The 25,795-nt window shown below is 45.3% G+C and overlaps 1 protein-coding gene and 1 long non-coding RNA gene across 2 annotated transcripts in view; one reads left to right on the top strand and one right to left on the bottom strand.

Annotated features, from left to right (window-relative positions):
- OXCT1 (3-oxoacid CoA-transferase 1) overlaps positions 1 to 12,791 on the bottom strand; it is a 146,215-nt gene extending 133,424 nt beyond the window's left edge. The window contains exons 1-3 of the mRNA XM_030565871.1: positions 12,553 to 12,791; positions 10,641 to 10,749; positions 762 to 852 (exon numbers count right to left, since the gene is read on the bottom strand). Coding sequence (XP_030421731.1) covers positions 762 to 852; positions 10,641 to 10,749; positions 12,553 to 12,660 — 308 coding nt within the window. The 5' untranslated portion in view covers positions 12,661 to 12,791. The remainder of the gene's footprint in view (positions 1 to 761; positions 853 to 10,640; positions 10,750 to 12,552) is intronic.
- A 2,206-nt stretch (positions 12,792 to 14,997) lies between these two features.
- LOC115653123 lies at positions 14,998 to 20,559 on the top strand. The gene is made up of 2 exons (XR_004000850.1): positions 14,998 to 15,123; positions 18,552 to 20,559. It is a non-coding gene; the product is annotated as an uncharacterized LOC115653123 (long non-coding RNA).
- Positions 20,560 to 25,795: the final 5,236 nt, after the last annotated feature.

Below are 25,795 nucleotides of genomic sequence, written 5' to 3'. Positions count from 1 at the left end.
GGGACTACAAAACTGCAGTGTTAATGTTTGGGCTAGGGCTGGAACCCAGCTGTGACACACTATGATGGGGAGGGTCTCATTGCCCAGGCTTCAGCCCCAGCCCAAAAGTTAACACTGCAATTTTTAGACCCTCAGCCCAAGACCAAGTCAGCTGACCTGGCCTCTGAGACTTGGTGCTGCAGGTTTTTATTGCAGTGCAGACATACCTCAAGCCTCACTGAGGAGGATCCCTTCTGCAGTCTTTTGTTGTAACAAAGTTACCATGTGAGTAACAAACGGAGTGTTCAAAAATTCCCTAGGACTTAAAAAAGGAACTAGAGTTGAAATCATGGCTTTTAAAACAGTTTAGCCAAAATATGTATAACCAGGTTTTGTGGTGGCATTCAACAGAATAAATAACTCACTATGTGCCACAGCAGTAACAACAGCTCTCTATGACAAAGCTTGGAAGTCTACTGTATTGCTATAGTCATGCCCAAATAACTGTTCCAAAAATAGCTTAATGAGCAGCCATGGGAATTTGTCCAAATCAAAACAAGATCTTGGCAGCTCAAAGCACATTCACCTCGCATCATCCTTGGGATGATTTTGGCCATAGAATGTTAAGTCACAAGGATGGCTCTTCCTAGGGAAAATATAACCTCATTTCCAATGCCTCATTTCCAATGCAAGATTTATCACAGCTCTGTTAAAATATAATTTATGTAAGCAGGTTTATTAATTCTTTATATATAATATTCCAAGGGTGTCTGAACACCTACCCTGCATTGTTACTGACTGCAGTTAGCCCTTTTACTCCAGTCTTCAGTAAGCCTCCTATGAGGTTCTCTGGAATTCCACACAATCCAAAACCTATGTAAAACAAATACAAAGAATGTAACAAGCATTCTAGAAGGAACAATGTCATCATAAGAAATAAATCTGTGTAGCAGATGATAAAAATCACATACATTCTGCACAGAAGAGAATAATCTGGTTATAGGTGAATAAGCAGCTCAACACTGGGAGAAAATATTTCTCAGAACAGGGAATAGGACTTTAATCACGCTATTGCCATTACTATGACTGTTGGTTTGGGAGGGTAAAATCTCCTTTCCTTTCAGTCCATCCAAAAGCCATCTTCCCTTCCCATTATGTTGGCTATATTTATCTCCATACTGGATCTCTACTGTGGCTTCCCCGCCTCTGCAATATTAAATTTAAGCGTCTCCTCTTCAGTTTCACACAACCTGTAGCTTGCCTCCACCTACATCTCTGCCTTCATTTCCTCTGCTATACATTCCCTACTTCAATCCCGTCCAGCTTCAGTCCTGAAGACTCAAATTCAGATCTCTGCTACTAATCTGTAGAACTAGAGTAACTGCGATCAGAATTCTCTCTTTCTGTATTCTCATCTTTGTGTCTACCTTTTATGCAGCCCCATAGACCTGGGGCAGCCCTTCTTTTGCCTTAAAAACTTGTAAAAACCCAGCTATTCCATAAAACATTCCAACTAAGAAGAGCACATGGTCTTCTGTATTTGCTAAATGGCAACTGCCCATCATTGTGTTTGGACACTTGTATATTTGTATTGGACCCATGTGTTTTTTTTTTAATTGTAAACTCTGCAAGACAAGAATTATGATCTCTGTTTGGAACAAAAACTACCATATAAACCCATTTATGCACAGATGTTGGGAGTCAAGCCATCACGACCACGAGTTAATGGACCACGAGTTAAGAGGGCTATGCTGAAATATCTTAAGATATCTATATATTGTGACAAAGTTCCTCCTCTACCTTGGTGGGTCCTGTGCTTACTGGCAGATTTGCTCGCCTCACAGATTCACCCTGTGGGTTGGAAAACAGCCCAGAGACCGTCTCCTCTGGTAGGGGCCACAGTCCAGGTCAATTCCTCCTGTGTTTGAGCAGGAGTTAAGAGGTTTGGGGGGAACCCGGGCCCACCCGCTACTCTGGGTTCCAGACCGGGGCCCTGTGGACTGCAGCTGTCTAGAGTATCTCCTGGTACAGTTGCGTGACAGCTAAAACTCCCTGGGCCACTTCCCCATGGCCTCCTCCCAACACCTTCTTTGTCCTCACCACCGGACCTTCCTCCTGGTGTCTGATAATGCTTGTATTTCTCAGTCCTCCAGCAGTGTGCCTACTCACTCTCAGCTTCTTGCATGCTTCTTGCTCCCAGTACCTCGCACGCACTTCCTCTCCTCTGGCTCCCTGTCTTCCCTTGGTCTGACTGGAATGAGCCCTTTCATAACATCAGAGGGGCCTTCATTAGAGCCAGGTGCTTAACAGCCTCATCCGACTCTTAGCAGGTTAATTGGAGTCAGGTGTTCTCATTAGCCTGGAGCAGCCCCTGCTCTGGTCACTCAAGGAACAGAAAACTGCTTATCCAGTGGCCAGTGTATCTCCCTTTGACAGCTCTGCTGTTCCCAACTGGCCTGGGTCTATCACAATATACACATATGTATTATTATCTAGGATTACATATGTATTCACAGTATCCCAAATACTGCAGGCCTGTTCATGGTGCTTTGCAAGAATATAAATTCAAATGTGTAATCTAATAAAAACATTACTACTACTACTACAACACAGGGGTGAAAGTAACTCAGGACACTTACCAGTATGGGGTGGGGGTGGCTCTGGCCCCTGGAAGGGGCGGGGCCTTGGACAGAAGGGGTGGGGCTAGGGGGTCAGCATGCCCCAGCCAGCCCTTCCAGGCTGCCTGGTCCATGCTGCCCAGGGTTCCTATGGCAATTTAAAGGGCCCAGGGCTCCGGACGCCACTGCTGCGTTAGCGGCGTCCGGAACCCCGGGCCCTTTTAAATCACCAGCCCCAGGGCAGCTGCTCCCTTTGCCCCACCCCTGGTGACCTTAAAGCACTGCACGGTCCTTTGCCACAACAGCGCTTTAACGTTGCTGCCCCTTCCCTCCTGTCGGCGATAAAGATGTACAACACATTTCTGCTCCACACTTCCTGTCGATTTCTATGTCAGTGAGTTAATGAGCAAATCTGTAGCACTACACAGTATGTTCCTGTACCGCGTGTTAAATAGGTAGCACTGGGAGGCATGCTGCTACTGCGCATTAAGCAGATTTGCACGTAAAACGGGTCTGTATTGTAATACTTCCTCATGTAAATAAAAAAAGTCTCTGCAATAAGTGTGTATTTCCCTTCAGCCTCAAAGCTATGAATTTGTGGTAACTATCAAGAGAGCCCATACGATACATTTTTTAAATGCAATTATAGGATATCTGTAAAAAAAATCCAGCTGCTTACAATATATATTGTTATTTCACAGCAAAAATTACATATTTTAACTTCTGACTAGGACACATACAGGACACTTTTATAATGTAGATAATAAAGTGTTGCCAATTGGCCAGTAAAAGGAAACTGTAGCACAAATATCAGCGGGTAGCCGTGTTAGTTTGTATCCACCAAAAACAATGAGGAGTCTGGTGGCACCTTAAAGACTAACAGATTTATTTGGGCAAAAGGTTTCTTGGGTTAAAAAAACCTCACTTCTTCAAATGAATGGAGACACGAAAGCTTATGCGTAAATAAATGTGCCACCAAACTCCTTGTTGTTTTTGTAGCACAAATATAACCTAGATCAGTCATACTAAATAACATTTTAACCTTTGCAGCATTTTTCCATTAGGGAATGTCAAAGCTTTTATGGGTGTGTGCATGTGGTTTGGTAAAAAAACTTTCCTAAGCCATTAGTAACTCAAACCTGGTCTACATTACAAAGTTTGGCTGATGCAAGATGCCTTGCATCAATCTAGTTGTGCATAGGTCTACTTTTAAATGCGTCTCCCACTGATGTAAATGCCCCATTACAGCAACATATCAGCTACCCAAGAAGCACTGAGCCATAGTCGACGTACTGAGGTTGATGCAGCATGAGCAAAAACACTGGTTACTTTTGTCGATGCTAACAGTTCTCCAGCAGCTGTCCCACAATGCCTGGCACTGACTGCTCTCGTCACAATTTTAACTCCACTGCCCAGGGGTCACAGAGACCGGAAGGCCTCCCTCCCCTTTAAAGTCACAAATTTTTGAAATGTCTTTTCCTGTCTTGCTCGGTGAGCACACCTAGCAGTAGTTCATTGCTGAGTTCAACTGCCCAGTTGACCATGCAGTCTACACACTCCAGATGGGCTCCTGCTTGGAGAAGACAGGAAATTCTGGCTCTCCTGGGCCTGTGGGAAGAGGCTATGCAAGCACAGCTATTGATCAGCTGTAGAAACATGAACATTACAAGCAGATCACACAGGGGATGTGGGACACAAGGTACAACAGGGATCAGCAGCAGACATGCCAAGCCAATGGGGGGTGGCAGGGACAAAACACAGAAATTGAGCTTGGTTTTGGCTTAATTGGCTTGTGAGTTGCTTGTTGGCTAGTAGCTTTTTCCCCCCTCCTCCTTTTTTAAATAAGCTCCCAGCAAGCAGGGGCAAGGGGCAAGCAGAAGTAAGGAAGCGGGGGGAAAAGAGTCGAGGTGCACAGCAGACCCACCACAGTCCCAGACTGCACGCTGGGGCAGGAGAAAAATCTAGTCACATAGGATGTTGGGGTTCTTAGGGATGGGCTTGTTTTGAAATGGGATTAGCTTGATTTTTGGCTTATTGTGAAAGTCGGAGTGCTTATTTACCGCATTAAAGTTGGCAACTGTGATCAGTAGCAGTACCGTGTGAAAGCCAAAGAACTGTGGGCTTGGCTACACTTACAGGTGTGCAGCGCTGGGAGTTACAGCTGTCTTTGTACAGCTGTGTAGGGAAAGCGCTGCAGTGTGGCCACACTGACAGCTACCAGCGCTGCACTGTGGCCACATTTGCAGCATTTGCAGCACTGTTGGGAGTGGTGCATTATGAGCAGCTATCCCAGCGTTCAAGTGGCTGCAATGTGCTTTTCAAAAGAGGGGGGTGGAGTGGAGTATGACAGGGAGTGTGGGGGAGACAGAAGAGAGAGTGGATTTTTGGAGCTGACACTGTGTCAGCTCCCTGCCTTGCAAGTTCTAAGGACTTGAAGATAGACAGCACCAACCTTCAATCATTTTAAAAGTTTCAACCCCTTCCCCCACCCTTCTCTTATTCACTAAATGCAAATTATGCACTCCTAAATAGCCTTCAGACCACATAAGCAGCTGCTCCAAAACGGACTCCTCCCTCCCCCCCCGCCGTGTTGCTTCTCTCCTCAAGCAAACTGTGAACATTCCAAAGAAATTCCCTTGCCTGCCTCTGCTCGAGCAAACAGGAGCTGTGTTTGTTTTTTTAAGATAAGCAGCTCCGGGAGCCCACAGTTCACAACAAACCGGAAGAGTGGCTGAACAGGCATTCTGGGATACCTCCGAAAACCTCGGAGGCCAGTTACAGAGCTTTTGGTGGCCACGCTTGTGGAGCAGCGCTGTGTCACCAGTGCTGCAATCCTTATACCCCAGGCAGAGCAGGAGTACGGCCAGCGCTGCAGCCAGGGAGATGCAGCACTGCATGTGCCTTCCCAGTGTGGATGGTGAGTAAGTTGCAGCGCTGGTGGTGGGTTTACAGCGCTGCAACTCTCAAGTGTAGCCAAGCCCTCAGTCAGGCATATCAGAAGATGAACAGTCAATCCAGTGCTGAGCTGCAAACAGTGCCGTCTCTAGGTTTTTTGCTGCCCCAAACAAAAAAATTTTTGGCTGCCCCCAATCCCAGCCCTGGGCTCTCACCCCCACCCCTGCCACCAGTGCCCTCCCCCACCTGCACCCCCTGCCTCCCCAGCACTGAGCTCTCCCCCCTACCCCCTGCTGTCCCAGCCCTGGGCTCCCCCGAGCAGTGCTGACTCCACCCACTCCCCCCTTGCCTCCAGCTGGTCCAGCGCTGGCAGGGTCAGGGTAAGCAGCGGGGCTTCCAGGCCACGCCTCAGTTCAGGGTCCCTCCCTTCAGCCAGGGCTCCCACCTCCAGGACCAGCCGGGACCTGGGCATGCAGAGCTGGGGGACTGCCCCGGCAAGGGGCTGAGGCAGGGTATCCCCAGAGGGAGTGAGCCCTGGAGAGTGGGACGCGGGCCCCGCATGACAGTGCCCCGACCTGTATGGTCCCACTGCTGCTGCTGCTTCCGGCCACCCTGACACAGTCCCTGGGTGGCTCGGGCCACTTTGCCCAGCCCCAGCTGCAGCGCTGGGGGACGGCTGCCCTGCGGCACCTGCAGGCAGCTCCGTGCGCACTGCAGGGCAACTCCCAGCCCGAGTGTCCCCCACTTGAAGCCTGCTCGGCCCAGCCACAAGGTGCAGGCGCTGCTCCCCCGCAGCGTGAACCGCAGCAGCCCCAGGGCACCCCCTGTGCACGACGCCCTGCTACTGCCAGGGCCGGCTCTAGGCTTTTGCACAGAGCTGCATGCCATACTTGGCAGACACCTCACCACCACTCTGCACACCACTGTGGATATTTCCAAGGAGCCCAAGCCACAGGCCCCTGGCATGAACAGCGAGGAGGAGGAGGAGAAAGCGAAAGAGGAGGATGGGGGACGTGGCATAGCTGGACTGCCCAGTTGCAAGCCAGGACCTGTTTGAGAGTCCACTACAGTTCAGTCAGTCCCAGCAGTCAAGCACAGGTGAGCCCGTTGCAGGGGAAGGAACCTCAGGTAAACATCAACAAAGAGTACTATCACTTTTTACAGATCCAGACTAACACGGCTACCTCTCTGATACTTGACAGCAGATAAGCATGTGATGGTATTTCTTATTTCAATGACATACTGGTGGCACTCCCAATTTAACAAGGCACTGATACCAACTTTTCATTAAATTTACTCGTACTAGAAGAGGTAGCAGTACAATAAAGAGGTAGAATTGTTTATCTGCTTTTCACTCCCCTGTACAGTTTGGCGTGAGGAGGCATGGAGAACAGTTTGTCTATGAACACAGGGATGTCCCTTGAATCCTTCTTAGAGATCTCAATTAAATCTTCATGGAGATACTCTGCAGTCCTCTCCTGAAGATTTCTAGGGATAGCAGCCTTATTTCTTCCTCTGTGGTATGACACTTTCCTACGCCAGTCAGCAATAAACAGTGGCAAGTACCTTTGCAGTACACAGGATAGCAGCACACAGGCCTGGGCAGCTTTAGGACACCAGCAGCAGCTGTGTTTGCTGTGTCTTTATGACCCTGAAGAGTGAGATACAAGCTAAAAATCATCACCACCTGTGGAAATGGTGCCAGTATTCATTGCCATTGCTCTAATCATAGTTCCATGCAACCAATAAATGCTCTCCTCATTTCTCTCACCTTGGAGGGCCGTGGCTGGGGTTGTGAGTGGCACTGTGCACAATCACTCTGAAGCAGAAGTGCAAATAAGCACGTCCTGCTTAAAATTTTAGAGGAGCAAGGGAAGGAAGTACTCATTGTGACTATATTGACAAAGGCAGCTCAGTTTTAATCTGCAGCTTACGCATTTGAGGCATTGTGGGGGGTCCTCCCCCCACACACACAGAATGCCTGAGCCAGATGAGGAGACAAAAGACAATTCAGGACAATATGTTCAATGAGATCCTGCAAGCCAGTGCTGTGTCAGACCATGAGCAAAGGACCTGGAGGGTGAACAGTGCAGACAGCCTGGAGAAGGAAGGAGCAGATACTGGTGGCATATACAGATCCTGCAGACTCTTGGGAACCTACAGGTTCAATATCACAGGCTTGCCTCCCTTTGCTGTCCACAGACAACTCCCGCAACATTTCACATGGCATCAGGGGCTGCATCTCACCCCTTACCACTCCACCCGGGGAACATTATGGACAACTACAGCATCACATACACTGACCCGTGAATGCCACGGTTGCTGCATGTGTAGGTAAAATAGATATGAATGTTCTTTCCCTTTTTAAGTTCTGTTGCATTAATTTATTGAGTTTTAAATGTATTTGATTTTAAATTGCAGAGATTTTTCTTTGCACTGACTTGGTTACTGAATAAAGTTTTATTATTTGGGAAATAATGCATCTTTATTCTAAAAGCACCTACATACTTGCTATTGTGCGGTGTGACCTACTCAAAGGACCAGTGACAGTGTAATAATCAAATATACAGGAAGCACCACTGAATGAACAGGTGCATTGGCAGTGTTATATTCATAGATGTATGATAAGCACCCACAATTTCAAACAGGCCTTGAAACTGCAGGGCCAGGTGGAGAACAGTCCATCACAATGCATTACTGTGACTCAACTGTTAGAGCGCTCTTTCAAATCCTCCTTGAACCAGATAGCTCGGTGCTGAGCTCTTCTAATAGCTCTTGTGTCTGGCTGTTCAAACTCAGCAGACAGTCACTCCACCTCCACCCTGGCAGCAACTTTTCTCCTTTGCTTCACAGATATTATGCAAGACACAACAGGCAGCTTTAACTATTGGGATATTACCCCTGTCCCCACCCCAAATCCATTCTTGTGATTAAACACCAACATCCCTTGCAACTAACAAAAGCACATTCAACTGTCATTCTGCACCTGCTGAGCCTGTAATTGAATCTTTCCTTGGTACAGTGGAGATGGCCAGTGTACAGCTTCATAAGCGTGGGGAGCCAGGATAGGCTGGATTCCCCAGGGTCACTACTGGCATTTCAGCATCACCTATCAGGAAAATAAGTCCTTGTTTGAAGCTTTTTGAACAGTCCTGTGTCCATGCAAACACTATGTACCTTCCCTGACCAGTCAACATTGATGTTGGTGAAGCATCCTGGTGATCCACCAATGCTTGCATAACCATAGAAAAGTAGCCCTTTCTGTTGATGTTCTCAGTGGCAAGGTGGTCTGGTGCCAAATAGGGAGATGCGTGCTGTCTATTGCTCTACCGCAGTTTGGGAACTCTATTGCTGCAAACCCATTCACAATGTACTGCATGTTGTTGAGAGTCAGAGCCCTGCATAGCAGGAGACAGTTAACAGCTCTGCATGCTTGCATAAATCCACCCCCACTGGATTTTCCAACTCCAAAATTATTTCCCTCTGATCAATAGCAATCCAGCATTGCAAGTTTCCACAGTGTGCTCGCTTCTCCACTGTCCGTGCAGCTGTCACTTTGGTGTTCCTTGCTCTAGAGTGAGCTCAGCGCACAGATCCAGGAATGTGGCCTTGCACATCCGAAAGTTCTGCAGCCATTGCTGATCATCCCAAGCCAGCATTCTGATGCGATCCCATCAGTCAGTGCTCATTGCTTGGGCCCAGGAGTGGTACTCCACCTCTGCAGCTGTGCTGTGAATGCCACCAGCAGCCTTCAGTTGATTCTCACTATGTCACACAGCACTCTATCCTTCAAGGAATTGTCATCTTCCCCTCTACCCATTTGGTTCTTCTTGCAGCTTAGCAAATACTGGAGAATTGTGCTTCCTTTACTTGTAACGGTTATGACAACTGACAGAAGCATGGAGACTGCATAGTTCTGCATTGCGATGGCAGAAAGCAAGGACCACCATGCGGTTTCATGGGATTTTAAAGAAGGCTTGAAAATTAAGATGCCATTGTGGGATGGAGAGCTGCATGCTGGGAAGTTGACCCTATGCTCCCAGTCATCCCCGTCGCAACTCACTTCTGCCCTATCAGGCATTGACAAAACTTCATGAAAGACAGTGTGCTGGAGGGTGACGGGCTGCACCCTGGGATGCCTATCCTTGGTGCCTCACACTATGCATTGACACAAGAACTCCCTATGAATACGTGCAGTGCCGCTGCAAGGAGCCAAGTGTGCACACACACAAGCGAAATACTAATTGCAGCAGTTTTATACCAATGTAACTTGCATCAACCAACATTTTTAATGTAGACATGGCCTTTGGTTGTGCTATATCAGGGATCTGCGCACACCATCATTCCCCCTTTATCTCCTCCTTCCATAATAGGGTTCCCTATTCCCTTTTGCTATGAGTTCTGTGTTCTTTCCCATTCCCACCTTCCACCTCATGCCAGAGGCTCCGTTTGCCTTCCATCTCCCTCTCCGATACCAAGCTCACCCATTCTCCCTCTCCCCCATGTCAGGGGCAATCAGCGCCCATTCCCCACCCACTGTTAGCATTTCTCATCTTTCTGTCTAGGAGATAAATCAACATGTTAAGCTCTGTTGGGAGGGTGGGCAGAGATGAAATATGGTATTAAGTTGGTGACATCAGCCAGTTCATTGATATATAGACACTTGCAGAGGTGCCTGAAGATGTATGCCAAACAGGTGGCAAGAGCTCTGCATTCCCCTGCCCCTAATTTTTCCCATCTTCCACTTTTCACCAAAATCCATATTAAATTTTACCAAACTGCAAATTTTTGTCTCACCATTTAAAAGGATATTAGCAACCTGAAAAGGCTATCCACCTGAAAACATTCCACTCTAAGTAACATCTAAGTTTTCTGTTACTGATGGTTAGTTGTGGAGGGGGAATTTTCTGTTCCCCCCCCATACCCCGTTTTACTGCAGAGACTAAGTCAGTTTTTTCCTTACTGAAAAGACCCTCATAATCATCAATAGGAGAATAGGAAATGCTATATTAAAAAACAAATATTTTCCTCAGTACATGATATTTAAAAGGTGTTTCAACCTGAATTTTTTAATTGACTAATTTAAAAAAAACGGTTAGGAGTGTTCTACTCAGAAGATGAGAGGTTTTCTCATTAATTAATACTTACCACCAACAAGTATAGTTGCCCCATCAGGTATGTCTTTTACTGCTTCCACAGCATCAGTATAGAATTTGGTGTTGCGATGACTGCTGGTAGAGAAATAGCAGCCACAAATCTGGAACAGCATTAAAGGAAATCAGTATGCATGAACAAAACCGTTTGTATTACAGCGTTAACATGGGGAATATCGCATGAACTGTGTAGGAGGGAGACTGTGCAATTCAAACTCCAAACTTAGTAGATGCAAAAAGTATTTCAGTGTTTGGAGGGAAGGGGGATTGAGCTCCAACACCTTTTTGTGAACCAGTGTCCTTCCTGGAACTCCAAAAGATCAACTCTGGCTGCTCTGCTTCGCCTGGCGTTCATGACATCTATATTAGGCTACTATGTTTATATGCAATATTGATTCCACTTAGGTGTCTCTTTAAACAAAAAATAGCCTCATAAAATAATCTTGTCTACAGATGTCAGGGTATTTTATAAGTATGTCCATAGTTAAATATCAGTATTCGTAAATTTCTTCCAACAACAGATTGTAAATGCAACTCACTTAATCCAATGTACTGATTTTAAAGTGTCTGGCACTAAAATTAATTATGGGGTTGCAGCTCTAAATAGAGTACAGCAGGAATATGCTTCTCATTTCACCCATATTGTTTGGTGTAAGCATGTGTGTACACACACTTATATAAAAGGAGATCTGTAAATATAAAGCCTTATCTTAGGAAGCCTTGTCAAGGTGAAATTAATTATGTTTTCAGTTGTTAAGTGTGGTTTGTGATTTGTTACACAGAATCATCATATGTTGTTTGCATTGTACAGAACCATGTGGGGTAAGATTACAGATCAAGCACCCCCACCTGTGAAAATGTTAAAGCAATACAATGAATAGCATATTTTAAATTGATGAATAAATCTTACAAATTCATCAACATTCCCAAATGTTGAAAAAAGATTTCAAAGTATGAACTACAGGCCCCATCCTGCAAGGTCACTATATGCAAAGCTCCAAATCCAAGTTCCAAGCTTGCAGGAGATCGGCCCTAGATCTAGAATTCTAGCCCCAGAAAACTTTCTTGCCTTTTTACTTTTCTAACAGACCCCAAGACCAGACCCCAGCCTTCACGTCCTGTTGTGTGCGGCACACCATTTATGCGTAATTTAAAAGCTACCAAAGGGCACGGTGAACGTTTTAGCTAACTATTTAAAGAGAATAGTGTTTTCATCCATATTGCTTAGTAAGAAGCCTCTGGCAGCAGAAGAGGCCATTCTGGGGCTGAGGAAATATCCAAGAATTTGTTCACAGCTGTATTAAAAGTCACAAATTGTCTTATCCAAAGCCAAGGGCACAAGTCCTGAACAACTAGCAAATCATAATGCCCTGATGACTCCATGAGTTTTCCGTTTTTTTCTGATCCAATACAGAGATCCAGGTGGAGGGAGAACTCTGCATCTTCCCAAGCAGATCTTATAAATCCTTGGTTTGCATTGTGACCGTTTACATACCAAAACAGGCACCCAATTAACGCCCGAACGGATCTGATGAAGAAACGGGAAGGCCTGAATGCTGGCTATGAAAAGTAAAGCGGGTAGGATCCTAAAGTCAGGTATTTCCCTCCCCAAGGTCAACCCCACACGCCGCCGTCTGGATGGACTGAAGGACTCTCCAGATCCCCCTTTTCACGCCGGGGCGGAGGCGAAACAAACGTGGCATTTTGTAGCCGAATCTGACAGCAGCTACAGTGTAACCGCGGCGGGGGGCAGGCGGCGGCCGGGGCACGCAGCGAGGCGGAAAGCGGGGAAACAGGCCATCGATTAAGGAAAGTCGCAAGGTCGCTGCAGGGCGCCTCGGTCAATGGGACGCGCTCGTGCTGTGGGACGCCAGCACGACCGGGGCTCGCTCGGGGCCCCCCCTTACCTTGGCTTGGGCTGCCAGCAGCGCCGGGGCGCTCCCCCCGCGGGCCCCCCGAGCGGCGGGAGGGCAGATGCCGGGGCTCAGCCTGCGGAGGAGTTTGTAAGCCGCCATCTTCGGGCTTCGCAGCGCTCGGGGCGGGACAGGCAGGGAGCTGCCCTCGGCCGAGCAGAGTAGCGCTGGGGCGGAGGCTGCGGGTGCCCAGGCGGTGCGGGACGGAGCGGAGCGGGGCGGGACCGCGAGGCGGCTGCAGCGGGCGTTGCAATCACATGGGAGCGGGTGGGGCAGGGGCTCGGCCCTGACTGCCCTTGACGTCTTGCTTGTAACCCTTGCGGGGCAGGCGCGAGCACTGGGGTGAGGGATGATCGGGGGGGGGGGGCCTGGGCGAGGCTCAGTGCAGCACCCACCAGCCTGGGCAGGGCGTAGGGTGACCAGACAGCAAATGTGAAAAATCTTGATGGGATGGTGGGTAATAGGAGCCTATATAAGAAAAAGGCCCAAAAATCGGGACTGTCCCTATAAAATCGGGACATCGGGTCACCCTAGCAGGGCGCGGGGCACCCAGCCTCCCTTCCGGGGCTCTGAAACGCGCTGCAGGAACAATCTCGCAGCCTGGCACTGAAGTCGGGAGCAGGGCAGGGGGGACCACACAGTCAGAAGTGGAAGCACCGCTGGGTTAGAGCTGCCCCATGGGCAGTGTAATTACATGATGACAGCTGAAGCCAAGGGCATAGAACTGGACATAGGGCATTGAGTTCCCCTCCCCCCAGCAGCTCCCCTGATCCTGCTCACCTATGAAATCTTACTTTACTGAGGGGCAGCCTTTAGCCCCAGCACACAAGGGATTGTCTGACCATCAGAACTAGGGCTAGTCGGTGGCTAGTTTCCTTTCCTGGCCCTCCAGAGCCAGCTATTGTGTCCCAGACACTCAGCATTGGCAAGGAGAGGGCGACTGGGTGATCTGACAGAATTCCAAACGATAGAAAAGCCCTAAGGAGAAAGGCCCCAATTCTGCAAACAGTTCTCTAGTAACTTTATTCCTGCACGAAGTCCAACTAAATTCCCTGGAATTACTCATGTGCCTAAATGATGGCTAGACCTGGCCCTAAGGGACCTACTGGTAATATTTTGGAGTAAGCTGATGAAGTCTATCAATGTAAAAGTGCCCCATGTTGCTGAGGTATTGGAAAAAAAGACAATGCCCTTCTTTTCCTAACCTACTATTGATAACTACAAATTCTCTAAAAATAAATCGATGGTGGCCTGGGAGCTACTTTGACATCTGAAGCAGGATGACAGGGGATTCCACTGGAAGCAAATTAGCTGATTGTGTGAGCTGTTTCTGCTTCAGCCTCACTTCTGAATATGTTCAGACCATACACTGTGCAGTTCCTCATCCCTGCTATTGCCTCTGCAATGGATGAATTCTGCACAGGTTCATTTTTAGCATCCAATATTCTCAGGTTCCATGACAATCTGACAAACAACCAGCCTTACCCATGCTGACCCAGCACAGATATCAAACACTTATCTTGATGTTGGGTAGATAGTGCTTATGAATATTTTAGCTCTTTAAAAAAAAATAAGAAAACAAATGGGGAGAGAGAACATCTTCAGGAAGAGAGTCACAAAATGAAACATTGAAAGCAATCCCCCAGATGGCAAACATGAAACAAAAGCCATGTTTTCTACAGTGAATGTTACAATAAATAAATATTGTAATGTTTCTTTCTGTTACAATTGCTGCCCACATTCTAGAGAGGGGATTCAGCTTTGAATTATCCCTCAAGAGAGACAACTGTTCTTATACATTTCTCATCTGAAACTTTGAACAAGGTTTCACATTTGCCATGTTTAAACTTATACTTGTTTCTCTTTTCTTCTGGACTGCTATTTATGTATATAATATTTATATTATGTATACCTGCTTGCATACAAATATAATTTTTAAAAAATCTAAAATATTGTAATATAAAATGTTAGGATTTAAAAGGGTTAAATTTCAGTACTCCTCAGCTTAGCCTCTACCCTTGTACCACATGGTCACTACCAGGCTTTTAGATACTTCAGCTGGGTAGAACATCACTAGCACAGATGATAGCTTGTTTAAATGATCACCTGATACAATGCTTTTGCTGCTGGCATTTCTGTTGCTGAAAGAAGAAAAATACAAAGCATCCCTCCACCATTATACATGTTTTCTGCAAATAACATGAAGGAGGTTAGTGCTCATGAAAGTAGAAAATCCCCTTACAGATTTTTCATTACACCACTGTTCTGAACAGTGTCACCCACTTGGTTCCAGTTCCAAACCACTGGAAACCAAAGACTTCTCAGCATGCTTTATTGAACTATATGTAGATGTAAAAGGAATAATTTTGACCTACTGAGTCAATTTTTAAAGGAGTATAAAGTGAATGTTGTTTATTATTTGTATTACTGGAGCACCTCCTGGCCTCAGTCATGGACCAAGACCCCACTGTATGAGGTGCTGTACAAACACAGAACAAAAAGACGGTCTTCACCCCAGCAAGCTTACTGTACCCATGACGTCATGTGTGCGCAAACTGGATGATTGTAAGTGGAAAAAAAGGCACATGGGGTACATTTGTCAAATGTTCATACTTAAAGAGAGTCTTGGGAGTACAAAAGGTATTGTGCTCTCCTTTGAAAAGTTAGCTCCAAGCCCAGCATCTCATACTTTAAGGTTAAAAAGTTTACTACATAAATGACAGCATGACAAATATGTAGTATTATTTAGTAGCTGAAGCTCAGGACTAAAAATTAGGCAACTTACCTATCCTTTATAACATGCTCATTATTCCTTTATCCCACATTTTGTCCATCTTATCTATTTAAATCACAAGCTCCTCAGGGCAGGAAGCATCTTTTATTATGTGTATATGTGCAGTGCCCAGCACAACAGTAGTGCAAATTATTATCAACCACCATGGTTAGCTATATAGTACCTTGCACAATTGGTCATCAGCTCAGTCAGGACCTGTAGGTATTATTGTAACATAAATAAAACTGTGTAGGGCACGTCTTTCTCCCTCTGTTTGTACTGGCTTTTACAGAAGTGACACTTAAAATCTACATGTACATTTCATCAACGTGTCTGATTTTCAGAAGGTCTGAGCACTCAAAATTGAAACTATGATTAATAGGAGTTGTGGGTGGTCAGCATCTGTGAAAATCAGGCCCAGGACCTCTAAAACAGGTGGGCAAACTTTTTGGCTTGAGGGCCACATCTGGGTGGGGAGATTGCATGCAGGGCCATGTAGGGCTGGGGCAGCGGGGTTGCGGTGCAGCATGTGGGAGGGGGTGTGGTGTACAAGAAGGGGCTCAGGGCAAAGGTTTGCAGGAGGGATGCAGAGTGCAGGAGGGAGGGATGCGGAGTGCAGGAGAGGCTTAGGGCATAGCAGGGGGCTCAGGGCAGGGGGTTGGGGTGCAGGAAAAGTTTGGAGTGCTCTGGAGCCACTTACCTCGAGCAGCTCCAGGGCAGCAGCAGTGCACAGCGGGGCTAAGGCAGGCTCCCTGCCTGCCATGCCCCCGCACCACTCCTGGAAGTGGCCAGCATGTCCGGCAGTGGCTCCTAGGGGTGGACTGGGATGGGGCAAGTGGCTCTGCTGCATGCTGCCCTCACCTGTGGGTATCACCCCTGAACCTCCCATTGTTGTGGTTCCCCATTCCCAGACAATGGGCACTGTGGAGGGAGGTGCCTGCAGGCAAGGGCAGTGCATGGAATCCTCTGCCTCTCCCTTCCCCAGGGGCCACAGGGACATGGTGCCAGCCACTTCCAGGAGCGGCATGGGGCCAGGGAGCCTGCCTTAGCCCTGCTGTGCCACAGTACTGGCAATCCCACAGGCCAGATTGAAAGCCCTGATGGGCCAGATCCAGCCCGCCGGCTGTAATTTGCCCTCCCCTGCTGTAGATGAAAAGTGCTATATCAGAGCTAGGTAATACTGTTTAAAAAGATGTAATGTTTTGCCTACTTCTAAAAAGTTTAGTTGAAATTAATGCAAAATGTTACTTGGCCAAATTGACTGAAAAACAGGGCTTAACCCAATCTCTACTAGTTGCACATTAATACACTCTCTTTACCCCTGCACACTCACCCGATAAGAGAGGTGATGAATTTGCACAGGGTCAAATCTCTGTGGTGATTGTTACTCAGATCCTGATTGTGAGACACATGGACAGAGATGGGTGCATTTGCTTGCTATGAACATACCGTATGTAGTTTGTCAAGACAAGCTAAAACTCATTCTTGAAAGCACTATTCACTATTAATCAAACAGCAGGCCAGCACACCCACTGCAGCATGAAAAGCTCTTTACTGAAGGCTGTATTAAATAATGCTTTCTGTTGTGAAGCCAGTTGACTAGTAATATCTCCACTTAGAAGAGTAAAAAGTAAGTGATCTGAATCCTTTGAAGTGTTGCTGGATGCGAGAAATCTTTGAAAGATTTTGCTATTGTTTTCCTATTTCAAATATCACTTGAGATATCATGTAAAACTACATTGTAAGTGGAAGGCACAGAATTCACTGTCACCTATTCTGCAAACCACCATATACATCATAGGTAAAATTCCTCCCTACTGCAGCTACCATGCGGCCTATTAAGACTTCATCCTCAATGGGACTTCAGTGAGATTTAACTTGTGTCTCTCTGTGGTGGTCTTCTGTATAGGAGTGAATTTCACCTAATAAGCCTATATTTCTGCATTAAAAAGTAGGTGGGCAGAACTTAATTGTTTACTGTCAGGTATAAAGAGAGGCTCATAAGAAAAACTGAATTATAAAAAACAGCGGAGAAGCTTGATATCACAGTGTTAACCAGCATCAACATTTTAATCATACACCATGCTGGCATTTTTCAGACAACAGGCAAAAATAAATTCAGGCGGCTACAAGTAGTGCAAAGAATATTAGGACCACATTTTTAAACATACAAGTTCAAATGTCCAGCTAAATAGGTAACTGGTCATTTGCATGTACAACATTGCAGATACGCACATACTTATGGTAATTTCACAAACACACGCCAGATGTATTTTTGTGCATAGTTCTAAAAATCTGGATGTCTATAGGACAGGAAAGAGTCAAACAGCATAATTTATCATTCTTTGGCAGTAGAAATAGCAAAATTTGAATTTTGCATAAACCAAAATATTTAAAGTAGTCATTTTTCTTCCCCACTTCTACAGCTAAACTATTCTTGATTTTGATCTCATTCTACACTGCAAACTTCAGTATTGATAATGTGACAGCCCAGGAGATATCAGTAGTTCCACAGGAATTTCCAGGTGCTTTCCATGTCTCCACCTCTAAAGAGGTCAAAATGTCTGGAAATGCTGACAAAGTCTCTGACTAGAATTGTACATTGATTGCATAGTGGCAATCCAAATTCAGTACAATTTCAGTACAAATTGTGCATTGAAGTTTAGAAAAACATTCCATTAAGAAAAGACCCAGACACTAAGGGCTTGATCCAAAATCACATCTTCCCCCTGCCTTCAACGGAAACTGGATCCTGCTAGTTCTTCTTCCAGTAATTGTGAACATACATATTCCACTGCAGGTGTATCTAAGCCCAATGCACTGAAGTTGGAGACTTCTGCCAGCAGCACCACTACATCATGCATGCACCCCTGCTCTCCTCATGCTCCGTGGCAAAGGTATGTAAAAGGAGTGGTCTGCAGCCTCCTCCTCATTTTTCTCACAGTGCATAGTGAGAGTTGGTGCTCCTGATAACATTTGCATCAGTTAGCCAGTGTTTCAAAACTCCTTAGTCTACACAATTATCATATTTAGTGCAGTGTAGTTACTTAGGGTTTTAGTAGTTACCTGGAGGATATTATGAAAAAATCCCCAGGCTTTAAGCAGTGTGCCACAGGCAAGGCTGCTATCCCTGTCACGGATAGGCATAAGAGCTGCTTGGTTTGTCTTGCTGAGGGCCATGTGAAGGATAATGCTCTATTTGTACCTTTTTCCCCACCAGGACTAAAAAACAGAGAGATGTCCACCTCAAAGTTCACTTCATGAAAGAAGCGATGCATCCTGCATCAGAACTGAGCCTGACCATGAAGCAGCAGATTCAGAACTGATGAGGAGTGTCCTTCAGCTGCCCCTTATTTGAGACACACAGCTGGTAAACAATGTCACTCATTGCCCTCATCATCAGCCTCTTTGAAGCACTCCAAGCTTTCCAGTGATAGCAAGTCTGTGAAGTCTTGGACATCTCCTAAAAAATCTTCTAGTAATCTTCAGATACCAGTTTGAGACATCACAAATCTAAACACTCACCAGCTCTGTCTGAGGCAGCACCATCAACTCTGGCTCCCTTCGCGCTTTTGAGACCAGTATCTTCACCCTTAGTGGGTCCCTCTTCTCCTTTCCAGCTTATCCAGTCTATCTCAGCTCCACTGGCACCAATGAACTTACCTGTTGTGGTGTCCTTTACTCCACAAGTGCTCTTGTTGGCAACGTATATTCTCTGCCTTCCCCTCTCAGACTGCAGTTGGCTTCATTTAAGGAACCTCCAGTGTTTTCAGCTCTATCAACATGATCAGCATCATGGGCTCCCTCCATACCATAGGAGCATTTAGAGTTATCACCAACTCTCCAACCTGTTAGGCCAGCACCAATCACTTCATCGGTATTCTGACATCTCCACCTCTGAACCCATTGCTACAACTTCTCTACCTTTATTATCTATGAAGACAGCATTTCTGGGGCAGTGACTTCCTCAAGGAGGGCTTCAGAACTTCAAGCTCTCCTGGCTGACCCTCCTTTCACAGTCTTCCATAAAGACAAGGTTTCCCTTAGACCAAACCCTAAATTCATGCCTAAATTAGTGTCAGATTTCCATCTGAACCAAACTACTAATCTTCTGCTATTTTTCCTTAAACTACATTCTTCCAGAGCTAAAGAAAAACTTCATACCTTGGATGTTCATAGAGTTTTGTGTACTATCCGGACCATGCTAGTTCCTTCAGAACTTCTTCCAGGCTTTTTGTAGCATACACTGAAAGAATTAAGGGTCAATCAGTATCAGCTCAGCAAATCTCACATTGGATTTCTGACTTCGTTACGCTCTGCTACCATCTTGCTAAAAGTATGTCCTCTGCTGAGAATAATGTCTCGCTCCACGAGGGATCAGTCTACTTCATCAACCTTTCTGAGCAATATCCTAATAGCAGCCAAATGGTCATTTCTACATAGCTTTTCCAGTCATTATGCCATCACTCAAGGCTCTTGTGACAAGATGCCAACTTTGGCAAGTCAGTGTCACATGATCCAAAGTCCCTCCACCTGTAAGGGAAGGGGAACTGCTGGTAAGTCACCTGTAAAGGTATGTATATGTGCACAATCACTGGAAGGTGGAGGGGAGTTGTTCTTTGAGATGTGTTGTGCACATATATGTTCCCTGGCTCTCCCACCTTCCCTGTTACTTCTGACATTATATACAGAGATGTGAAGGAGAAGAGAGAGAAGCAGTGGACCTGTCTGTTTTATGCCATCACCTGACAGCACAAAGAGAGCAGGGGTGCATGTGCTCCCTAGTGATACTGCTAAAAAATCTCTGATTCAAGTGCACTGGGCACACATATGCCTGCAGTGGAATGTATATGTGTTCAACACATCTCAAAGTAACCATTTTTTACACCCTATGAAATCTTGTTGAAGTCAGTATGGCATGAAAAGAAAATGTCCTTCATCCTATGTCCCTGACAAGGTGGAACTTAAACTTCTATATATTACTAGCAGAACATTGATTTACGTAAGAGCTAGTAAGTATGGCTCTTTCACTCATGCAAAAAATGTATCAAGCTAAGTTGCTTAAGAATAGGGACTTTACTTTTCTCAGAATAAAAATAAGTCACATTTCATCACTTCATCTGGCAATACTGGACTTCAAATGAACTCTCTCTTCTTAGCTTTTTTGTTTATTTTCAAATGCTCTGTTTGAAACTTTGAACAAATGCATAAAACTGTTTAATCTGTAACAGCAAGAAGTGAAGCCAATCAACTAGTATAAACATAAGCTCACACCCTTACACAGCATCAGCTAAGTGGATGCCACCAGTATAACTCAGTAATTAAAGTTTACTAGTTTTGATATTATAACCCACCCTATACCATAGATCAAAGGTCTGCGCAAGCATTAAAGTTAAAATACAAACCCTCAGTTTAGGAGCAATATTTTTAAAACATATTAAAATTCTGTATGGGCTTTTAAAAAGTTTACAAATGTGAAAAATGAGAGGAATGGGCTCAGTTTAGCAGATATTTTGATTTTACTTTCACTTTCCTCAAAACCAGTTAGGTTTTAAGCAATTTAGCATGTTATGATTAGGTCCATTAACTAATCATGATTTCTCAGAGTACTCCTGTGTACTGTGGCCTCTATCCTGCAAGTTGATGAGCTCCCTCAACTCCCACTGAAGCCTGCAGCAGAAGCACCTCACAGGAGTGCTCAGAACGTCTCAGGAGCAAGCCCTTAGTTAATAGAGTTCTAGTTCACTCTTAGATGCGTATATACAACTCTATTTTAGGCATCTACGTCCCAGTTTTGGCTCCACTGCAATCCACAAAACTCACGTTTTTCACAGTAAAAGTTCCCTGAGGGCCTGTGTTTCAGCCTCTTGGCACGTACACTGCTGCCTCTCTCTAGGAGTCCAGATGCCTATCTCCTGACCAAGCCCCAGAACAATCCATGAACCAGAAGGAAGACAGGCATTTGGCTGCCTAAACTGCGTGTGAGGCTTCATCCTGTAAGTGTGCTTTGAAGGACCTGCTGGATTGGGTCCCTTTCAAGTATCTGGTTGAAGGAGGAGTTGTAATTTTTGACCCAGTGGTTAGAGCACTTGCCTGTGATGTGGGACACTGGATTTAATTCCCCTATCTCTATCAGAGGGGGGAAGATATTTCAGCAGGGGACTCCCACTTTTCAGGAGAGTTCTCTAGCCCCTCAGCTATGGGATATTCTGATGTGGGGCTTCCTGAGCCTCTCCCATTGAAACTGTTCTGTTGTGGATAAATAGTGAAAGAATGGTTGGTGCAGGGGTCTGGACCCAAGGTCTCCCCCGACCTCCCAGGTGGTGGCTTTAACCACTGGGCTTAGGGCTGCCAGGTGTCCAGTTTTTGACTGGAACGCCTGGTCGAAAAGGGACCCTGGCATGCCGACCGGGACGTTAAAAGTCCGGTCGGTGGTGCAGGAGGGCCGAGGGCTAAGGCAGGCTCCCTGCCTGCCCAAGGTCCACATGGGTCCTGGAAGCGGCTGCCAGGTCTTTACGCCCCTAGCCACATGGGCAGTCAGGGATGCTCCCCAGCTTCCATTGGCTGGGAACCGTGCACCCCAAACCCCTCAACCCCAGCCCCATCCCAGAGCCTGCACCCCTGCCACAGCCCTCTCCCCAACCCCTGCCCCAGCCCGGTGAAAGTGAGTGAGGGTAGGGGAGAGTGAGGGATGGAGGGATGGAGCAAGTGGGGGTAGGGCCTCAGAGAAGGGGCATGGAAGGCATGTTAGGTTTTGTGCAATTAGAAAGTTGGCAACCTGAACTGAGCTACAGAGTCATTCCCGCTCTATTCAACCTGACCCCAACTTGCTCTCCCATCAAAAGTTAGCCCTAAGCAAATATGTGACCTTTTCACCACTGTCTACTATTCCTTGCCCCCAGATGCTCTACATCTAACAAGCTTGGGCTGTCACCCCTACTGGTTCTTAACCCAAATAAATTTTAGCTATATCTTCCACTACTGCCTACTCTTTACCAAACTGCTACTCTAGCAAGTGATCTCTCTCTTTTTCTCTCTCTCCTCAGTTCTGTGACATATAATAGTCCAGTCTCCTAGGGGCTATAATACTTTGATTTAATTGTGGGTTTTGGGCTGTGTGTGTGGTTGTTGGGGGTGTTGGGGGTGTGATATACAGGAGGTCAGACAAGATGATCTGGTAGTCCCTTCTGGCCTTAAACTCTATGATGAAGGATATCTGGATTAATTGGTTCCCCATGTCAACAAGCTCTTGTCTCAGTTCTGCTCCTGCTGTTTTCTCAGTTTCCCTTATGCAAGCTAAGTATTGCACCAGCATTCAATGAATGCATAATATGGGCACAGCACCATGGAGTACTGAAGAGAGGCACTGCGATCTATGAATAAAGCACATGAGAGTCTGTGACACAGGAACTCCAGTTCAACTGCAGCTCTATAATTGCCTAACTTTGTGCCCTTGGGCAAGTTACTTAACCTTGCTTTGCATCTGTTTCCCACAGATATAACAGAGATAATATTTAATTCTTCAGAGGAGTGTTGTGAGGCTGAATTGGTAATTGTAAAAATCCCCAAACAGTAAATGCTACTGCTAGCCAGCCACCGTATGAGGTTCTACTAGAGAAATCAACGACTATATACTACAGACCAACCTCAATAATTCTCTGGAACATGTACCCCATTTTAAGAAAAGGAAAATAGGATCATGTTTAAACTACGACCAGCTACTGTGACATTAGTAGCATGAAAGTCAAACATTATTCACATTTAACAACCTTTGCGAGTGAATAGTAGCTGAATTATGAAACTCTGAGGCCAAATAGAAGTCACTAGCTACAGTTAATGTGAGTAAGGTAACTATTTTAGAGATGCTTTAGGTTAATCATTACACTTACTAGTTATCGCACGTAATCAAACCTTAACTGAAGAGTTTAGATTATGTGGCATAAAGCTAACTCATTTACACTACTAAGGGAAATTTGTCAAAGACAGCAGTATGTCAAAGTGCCTACAGTGGTACACATTCATAAAATTGCCCTCCAGAGTAATTCTGTCACAAATCCATAGAGAGTTAGTTACACAAGCATTGTCCATATAGCAGCACTGCTTTACCTTACAGGAAGACTCAAATCACATGCTTTCTCTATGCTTAACTGCAGTGAGGAAAAGCTCTGGCAGCTCCCTGCTGCCCTCTGCCTACTAGAGCCTTTCCCCACTGCATAGGGGAAAGGGCTCTGGCAGTGGGACACTATTGATAAAAATAGCACTGTAGAAATGGGATGCACTGCTCGAGCATATAGAGAATTGTGAGGGGGGTATATTTCTTAAGATTCTGATGTGTCTCTATTCTACTCACCCAAGCAGTGTCCTGCCTTCTACATTGCTATTTGTACCTATGCTAGCTGGGAGTGTAGCACCTGTACTCTACGTGCCATTTATTTCAGAAAAATGTATAACATTTTATCTAGTCCTGAAAGAACTAGAACTGTATCATTCTGAAACCATTTTTCCAGGTCTACCTGAATTTGACAAGCAAATTCAATTCTTGAAGCATGGTTTGGACAGTGGTAGATTCATTGGCTTATGGGTGCCTGAAATATACAGTCATGCACTGCACTTAGCTACAAACATATTTGAGAGGTATATAGTGAGTAACTATTTAACTAATAGGATATTGTTTTCTTGTGACATCATATCAGTCCTTGGAGAAAATGAATCCATGTGAATCCCTTTGGTTTAGTAGGCAATTTGGTAGAAAACTGGAGAAAATGATTGCAGAGCTTCCCTATTTCCCCCCCTCCCCCAAAAAAAATTGATATTACAGAGAAATCAGGAGAGGATGAAATCTTACACACTACTGCATGTTGCAGGCACTGGAAATCTACAAATAAATTCCTGTGGGAGCATGTAAAGGACTGGAAACTGCTGTACAAAGTCAATAAAATTTTTGAGAATACTGTGACCTACACAAGATATTTATGGAAGGTAAATTTTCCTTATAAAAAATAAACTGCTGGATGTTACACTGACCATTACATTACAGATCTAAGTAATAAAGATAAGTCATGTGAATCTGAATATTTAACAGATTGGTAGTATAACAAGAAATTGAGGTTACTTTTAAAGAACAGTGGATATTTGCAAGACTAGTAAAAATTGTGCTTGCTAAATTAAGTGGTTGACAAGCAGTGTAAGAACTGAAGTTGATCTAATTAAAAATGCATACCAAAAGATGTGAAGCTAAAATACAAGAGAAAACAAATGGCCAAAACCAGATCTGTTTGAAATAAATGCAGGGTCAATCATAACATGGCACAAATGTATCCAGTACATGATTTGCAGTGTCATGATACAATAAAAACAGCTATTTTGCATAAATGTGCCCCATTCAATACAAATTGCAGAAACACAAAATCAAAAGACATTCCCATGTCTACTGCTGCTGGACAAAGCTCTGATGATGATGCAAAAGCAGAGTTAGTTTTGTTAGAGTCTGTTAATAAATTTACAAGGTTCCACAACAGATTGGTTTGTGGCACAAATAAATTAACAAAATGTGAGTCCCAAAATAGACAATAAAACTGAGTGCAAAGTAATCAAAGCAAGCGCATACAAAATGAATAACAATCATTTGATGTTAAAATTAAAAAACTAAGTTTGTTTAAACTAGCTCAAACAAGTCCATCTAGCAAAGCCATCATGAGATGTCTAGATCAGGGGTTCTCAAGCTTTTCTTTCTGAGGCTCCCTCAACATGCTATAAAAAACTCCATGGCCCAAGTGTGCCACAGCAACTGTTCTTCTGCATAGAAAAACCAGGGCCAGTGTTAGGGGGTAGCAAGGAAAGCAATTGCCTGGGACCCCTCACATAATAGGGGGTACTGTGAAGCTAAGTGTGGTGGGACTTCTGCTTTCTGCCCTGGGCCCTAGCGAGTCTAATGCCACCCATGCTTGGTGGGCCCCCTGAAACCTGCTCGTGGCCACCCAGAGGGCCCCGGACCCCTGGTTGAGAACCACTGGTCTAGATAATGACAAATACCCTTCAGAAGAGTTTGAAACTGTGAATAGGAAGTTGCATGTGTGCTAAACTGAAGATCCATCTACAAATGCATATGACAAAAATGAGTGTATGACTTGGCTACTTAACAAGATGCAAAACTAATTATTTAAAGATGTGATCAAGTGTTTAACAGATTTGGATGCAGTAAGGTTATGGGACGCACCCCACCCATGTACCTATCTGCTCCACCGATACTGACTTGGACTCCTTATTCATTCCAAGGGTGGCGTACCCAAGCCCACTTATCCACTGACACTTTAAAAACCCTTGCACCCCAATCTGGGTCTATGCCGGTTATGCGATATGTATGTACCTTTTCTCCTTGCAAACGATATCTGTAACCCCCCATAACCCAAGCCTGACCCCAGATGTACAGTATCTTCCCTCTCAACCTGTGTATATTTCATTTCA

The sequence above is a fragment of the Gopherus evgoodei genome, chromosome 6 (genome assembly GCF_007399415.2).
Source record: "Gopherus evgoodei ecotype Sinaloan lineage chromosome 6, rGopEvg1_v1.p, whole genome shotgun sequence".
NCBI lineage: Eukaryota > Metazoa > Chordata > Testudines > Testudinidae > Gopherus > Gopherus evgoodei.
This window is presented reverse-complemented; position numbering and strand designations above follow the sequence as displayed.